Source organism: Octopus bimaculoides, chromosome 5, assembly GCF_001194135.2.
Source record: "Octopus bimaculoides isolate UCB-OBI-ISO-001 chromosome 5, ASM119413v2, whole genome shotgun sequence".
Classification (NCBI taxonomy): domain Eukaryota; kingdom Metazoa; phylum Mollusca; class Cephalopoda; order Octopoda; family Octopodidae; genus Octopus; species Octopus bimaculoides.
In genome coordinates this window covers 10,757,872-10,764,554 of record NC_068985.1, presented here as the reverse complement: position 1 = coordinate 10,764,554, position 6,683 = coordinate 10,757,872, and the positions used below count along the sequence as shown (strand labels likewise).

Here is a 6,683-nt window from a genome sequence, read left to right as displayed (position 1 = left end):
CCGTACTCGAAAATGAGGGATTCTGTAAAAGAAAAAAACGAAAGGGGTTGCGGTCCACATCCTGTACGTCCGCCTTTTTTGTCAGTGAACAGGTCGCGGTCTCAAAGCGACAAAAATATTTTGACAAATTAAATTTAAATGTTGAAGTGAATCTGATTGCTTTTGTGTGTTATTTTAAATGGCTTATAAATACCTTCCACGCTGCAATTCTTTTCGTTCCAGCACACGATCTCCGATCAGGCCACTTGCTATGCAAGTACATCTCCGTAATAAAATATTTATTTATTCATAAAAATAGGGGTGGAATACTGAGGGTATTATGTGACTATGAGGGAGACGGCGACCCAAAAAGTTTGAGAAACTTTGATCTAGCATATATGGGAATGCCGGATATACTATGACCTTGGTTTCGGGTGAGGGTTTCTCGCAATTCTAGATGAATGTTAGTTTAATTGGTTCAGCTTTCGAGTTTATGTCCTTGTGCGAAAATACATTATGTAGTTTGCTTGTAACTTGTAAATATGTCAGTGTTATACATCTTGCTTAAAACTTTATAAAAATGGATGAATGCATTTGGTAATGTTGTATTGGATACACTATAACAAGTTCTGAAAGTCACTCTTAAAATATTTTGATTAATATTCCGTTCTATGAGAGCTGGCTTGGTTTAGAATATTTCTTGATGTGCTGCAACCCTGTGAATAAAATTTTCAAGTAAATACACGGTTACATTAAAAAGTATCACAGAAAAAATTCAGAGGAAAAAACCGCAAATATTTCTATTTCTTTATGATAATGTTGACAGTGGATTATAAATGTTTGACAGAATATTGTGGAGGTACAGTAAGAATATGGTTTAAAGTCAAATCGGGATTTGAATGATGAGGTGTCTCTAGCCATGTATCTGAATTTATCGTCGATGAGAGATCGATAAATAGATCGATCTCGTCACTGTTGTAATGTAAGTCGTCTATTGATCCGTTACTATTTGACGATGTTTTAAATGATTCCTTTTTATGAAATGGATTGTTATCAGAATTCGTGAATGTTTCTTCAAGTTTATTTGGAAGATCAGTGCTGTTACTATTGGTAACATTTAAACCATTTTCGTTTGGTACACTTGGAACAATATTTTCTCCCCATTCGAAAACAAGATCACTTATAGGCCAATTTTGTCTATATGCAGATAACACCTCATCCAACTGGCCCTTAAATGCTAATGTCTTTAAATTTAATTTTAAGACACGCGAGGAGAGGACATTCTTTAGCAGCAGAGGAACAAATCCCCCTGCCATTGCCGCTAAGGTTTGGTTTGTTGATGAAACTCTGTAGACATTACCAAAAGCTAGTACAACCACTAATACAAAGGCAAGAAAAACAACTATTGTAAGAAACTTTCTCGTCGCTATAAGCAAATTTATATAAACAGGTCCTGGTGAACCCCAGGTCCTTATGTTGCACATATCTTTAAATAATCTTAATGGCATTCTTGGAGTATCGTATTTGTCTAAGAAAACGGATAAATGCCCGATGTTCCATCTAGGTTCTCCTTTATCGTTGTTAAATTTTGTTGAAATCGGTGTAACATCCGTTGGCAGGGAAACTTGGAAAGCAGCATTTTCCTGAACATCAGCTGACTGAGATGCGACTTCTTTGATATTTTCTGCTCTGTCCATTAAATCGTCAATTATTTCTTTCGTGAACGTTACGTAATTTTGATATACGTCCTGATAACAGTCGTGCATATAAACAATAACAAGAAGAGCCATAGTTACATATTTAAGAAGGGAAGAGGCGTTTACTATGAATCCCATCATTGTATATGTTGCCACTTGTAACAGAAATGCAAGACATTCACTTACAAGGAGCGTAAAAGAGAAGAGAACAGTTATGCAATAAGAAGTTACAGCAAATAGCTTTATTATCTTAACGACCTGTTCTGATCGAGTTGGTTCTGTTTCTTTATAATAAAACAGATCATTTTTAAATTTTACCTTCATCGACTCGGTTAACTCTTTGATCTTTCGTGTTGCTCGTTTGGGTAGAAGATGCCTTTTCTTTTCAAATAGCGGAAAAGCCCGTATGGCGTGTCGAAATATTGCAGTGATTAAGTAAATTATTGGAATGCTATATATAAGAAACAATACACATCCTAATGGTATAACGAACAGCCAATATATTGGGGCTAATAATAAACCAAGGATACCGAATGTTTTAAAGGGGTTCAAGGCAAGTTTTGTAATCATCTCTACGCCTCCAACATAAGTTACATCGCGCATATTTTGCAGAGAACCTCGTATGACACCTTTTAATATTTCTCTGCCGCTTGGATTAACGAAGCCAATTATAAAACCGGATAAGATATAACAGAAATATGTTGTAATGAATACAGGATGAGTTGGAGAAAAGTATTGTAAAAATGTTTGTGATACGAAATTATATGATACATCCAGTCTGTTTGCTGCAACAAACATACGGCGAAAATCAAACACAGGTTCTTCAAATATGTAATAAATTATTACTCTGATATAATATGGCAATGGAAGTAGTAACAACATCACCAATTTAATAAATGTCTTCATGCATGTATGCCAAGTGATGTTGTAATTAATGAACAGATCCACACATTTTCCGTAAATACTACTTTCACAACATTCTGTAAAGGTTTCTATGTTTTTTACTTTGCATCGAATGAAATTATCGTATAAAGATTTCATTAGACCGGATGGTGGATAGTTTCCTTCAACTATTCTTTTTCCTTTAACTTTGACGTTTAGTTCATTAATTTGTATTGGAACAACTGTCTCCTGTGGTATATATTGAATTAAATGGTTAAATCTGTTCCAAGATTTAATGTCTGATTTGACCAAGCGTTTCTTGTATCGAACAATACAGTCTTCATTGGTTGACACGAATAAGTTCAATAGAAAAGGAGATTTTAGTTTAACTGTATATTCAGACATGACATATGCCGCATTGTACATGCTCTGTGGAAGTAGTAGTGGCGAGAATAATAAGATAATCAGTCGCAAAGCCGCAAGCAGCCAGAACAGTAGCGATACCCAAATTCCTATATCTTCCTCGTGACATACTATCTTACCAGCGTTATTTTTCTTACAACAGAAATTAACAAATTCAGCATGCCCTTCCTTAGATTTTATTATCTGATTACAAATAGATATGAAGCCCAGCTGCTTATCCTGCTTTAGATTATCAAACTGAAATTTGCGAACCACATTCATCCTTTCATGAAACGGCAGTTTCTCCAGACAGCGTCGAGGTGAGTGTCGGAGGCGTAAATCAATATACCTCACGCTCCTTTCTAAAGTGGATAACGAGAAAATTGCATGCTGAAACGGGAGTTTCAGTAGGGTTAAACCATGCTCGTACGTTGATAAATACCAAACTTCTGGATTATAATAATCTTTGACTTCGAACAAAGGATTGACAAATTCAGATGGGAAATCTACCCGTATATTCACCAACTCTACATGTTCATAAATTACCATGAATTCCTTAGCGAATTCCGGTTCAGAGAAATATATGTTACAATTAGAATTAACGACAAATGTTGTAGTGTTCAACGTCGCATTGTAAGACTTGACCCCAGGTAATATGAAAATAGTAGCAAGCAGGCAATAAAGAAGTGAATTGTCATGTAATGTCAGCTTGGTTTCAACTCCAGTCACTGCAAAGAGAAAATAAAAAGTTTATAATTAGATAAATACACATTAATATAAATGTCTTTATTAGTTTATAAGAGAAATGTTTAAGCAGATTCGTTTGATAGATATTTCATGTAGGCCTCAAGTGCTTTAACAGTATACATATTCTGGAATGTACTTAGATCTCAGTGAAAGATTATCCAGGTAGTTCAACACTACCATTACTAAAGAGCCTATACCAAGTCAGTAACACCCCTATATTGTTTTTAAATTCAGGACTTATGAATTAAATTGTGAGTTATGTAGACAGATGAAATGTTCGTGACGAGATTGTCTTAGATTTTAAATCTGTTCAATACCGACTGATTTGATTTGAAGCTAATTGACGAAATATGGCAATAGCAATGACAAAAACAAAGCGAATATAACAAGAAAAAATTAGTGGCTGTCATTCAAACTATTGACATGTTAAAATATTCTGCATAGATAAGTGTGTAATATCAGTCATGAAAAAGGGACAGGTAGTCAACAGCGAAGGCATCCAATTAACAAACAGATGGCCAGACATTAAAATCATTGAAAGAAGGAGGGAGGTATAAGTGTCTAGGGGTATTAGAATCTGACAGAGTACTAACTAGAGATATGAAAACGATAATTGAGGAGTTCATCAGAACGGTGAGGAAACTAATGAAGTCAAAGCGAAATGATCCGATTCTAGTGAAGACTGGAAATACTTGGATGCGTAACAGCTTTTGTAGATTGGACAAAAGCTGAATTAGCAAAGCTAGACAGAAGAAATAGGAAAGAATTCAATATGAATGGAAGACTCCACCTAACGACAGGATTAGCAAGATTATACTTATCTAGAAGGAAAGGTAGAAGAGGATTAATAGCAATAGAAGATTCCGTGGAGTTAGCTAGAGTAGATATAGACTAGAGTAGATATAGATTAGAGCAGATATAAGAACAAAAAAATGTGTAACCGTCATTTAAACTTAACTTGTCAAGATTCTCCGCTGGCACATTAAGAACTTAAGAAAATAAAGACAAAAAAGCAATGTAGAAATTTAAGTAATAGCCGTGAAAAGTGGCAACTGATCTGTTAGAGTTAGGCCTATCTGTGCATATAAGAATAAGATAGATAGATAGATAGATAGATAGATAGATAGATAGATAGATAGATAGATAGATAGATAGATAGATAGATAGACAGACTGACAGACAGACATACTGACAGACAGACAGACAACCTGAAGTCAGCCACTGATTCCTGTGGTATCTTCTATAAACTGACAAGGCGAGTTCGATTTAACCCTAGGCAAGGGAGTAAATGTCGCTGATGAGGATTAATTCAATTTGAAATCATCGATGATCTGACACTCCACATTTGCTGTAGAGAGGTTGTCACCCTTGTCAGTCAATACAAGAATGCATTGCCCGTGGCTAAGAGTTATTTTGACTTTTGTTTCTCGCAATGATGGTACTGATGTACACTTTACTCACTTTAGTATCCATTCTACTTGTACCTTTTGGATGTTAAATTGCGAGCAGTCATCTTTATCATTTACACACACACACACACACACACACACACACACATATATATATATATATATATATATATATACGTTTATATATTCGTTTCCCAAGATTCTTGATGTGAATTCGTGTATTGAAACATATATTGTATTTAGGGATGGTTATGTTGCAAGTTTAGCCAGTGAAAATACAGGCACAATATATTTGATGTTCACTTGTTTCAGATTTATTTTGTATTAATCGTATTTCGACCAGAGTTCTTTGGTCAGACTTCTGTGACCTCATCAGTGATCCTTTGCTTTCTTCTTTCTCTTTTGTGTCTCTCCTTACTAACGATCAGCCGGAGAGACACAAAAAAGAAAAAAGAAAGCAAAGGACCACTGATGAGGTCGCAGACGTGAGACGAAATACAATATCTGTTGCAATACACGAATTCACATCAAGAATCTTGCAAAAACGAATATATAAACGTGTGTGTGTGTGTGTGAATAATTAAGACGGCTGTTCGCGATTTAAAAACCAAAAAGTACAAGTACAACTGATATAAAATAAAGCTGAAGCAAGTGAACACCAACTATATAGTGCGTGTGTTTTCATTAGCTAAACTGGCAACATGACCATCCCGAAATACAACAATATATATATATATATACGTATATCGTCATGGCATTGAGTTTTGTTTTATATCCTTAAAGAAAGGTTCTTTCCACTATGTATAAATTGCTACAACATATGTATGGTGCGTGTGAATTTAAATTATCAAAGTGTTTATACACGCTTTCAATTTTTTTCTCTTCGATTATTTTAATTGATATCACAGTTGCTTCATTAAACTCTTACGTAGATTCTGTTCAACATTTTCCATCGTAAAGTTCATTAATATATTAGTTTTTGTTTGGAAAGAAATCCACTTTCTTGTCACACGAAATTTTAATATTTATTCTTGAAAATATTCAATAAATCGTTTTAAAAAATTACAATCTATTCTAATTTAAGTGCTGGTTTCAAGTGTAGTCTACTTCATTACAAACTAAGTGAGTCGAAAAGATAATATACAGGGAACGAAATGCCGAAATAGAAACTACAAAATGATGATTTTGTATCAGAAAATATTTAAAATGGAAAACGTAAAATATTGACCCAAACCAAAACTGAATCTGTGAAAAGAAAGTAGCAGACTATCGGATGTTGTTTCCATCGCTGGTCACAATGCATTTGAATTGTTTTAGCTTTCGAACGACGCCACCTCACTGGCTAGACGAGCAGACCAATATATATATATGTGTGTGTGTGTGTGTGTGTGTGTGTGTGTGTGTGTGTGTGTAGAAAGAGAGAATCACATAGAGAGTATAACTGTGATGTCTTCTGTGCCATTGGTATCAGACGGGGAGTCGTTATAGGAATACTGGGCTTATATTTGTACCCCAGAGTCACTTTGATAGCACGTGCTGCGTTCCACTCAATAATAATAATAATAAT

At 34.8% G+C, this 6,683-nt stretch overlaps 1 protein-coding gene across 2 annotated transcripts in view; it reads right to left on the bottom strand.

The window, feature by feature from the left end:
- Positions 1 to 6: 6 nt before the first annotated feature.
- The window catches only part of LOC106884358 (uncharacterized), a 35,702-nt gene continuing 29,025 nt past the window's right edge, over positions 7 to 6,683 (bottom strand). The window contains exons 2-3 of one of the 2 annotated variants that reach the window (XM_052968138.1): positions 1,995 to 3,688; positions 7 to 695 (exon numbers count right to left, since the gene is read on the bottom strand). In XM_052968138.1, the coding sequence (XP_052824098.1) occupies positions 636 to 695; positions 1,995 to 3,688 (1,754 nt within the window). In that variant the 3' untranslated portion in view covers positions 7 to 635. Of the gene's footprint in view, positions 696 to 772; positions 3,689 to 6,683 lie in introns of those variants that run through there. The other variant, XM_014935706.2, reaches the window with a different exon arrangement.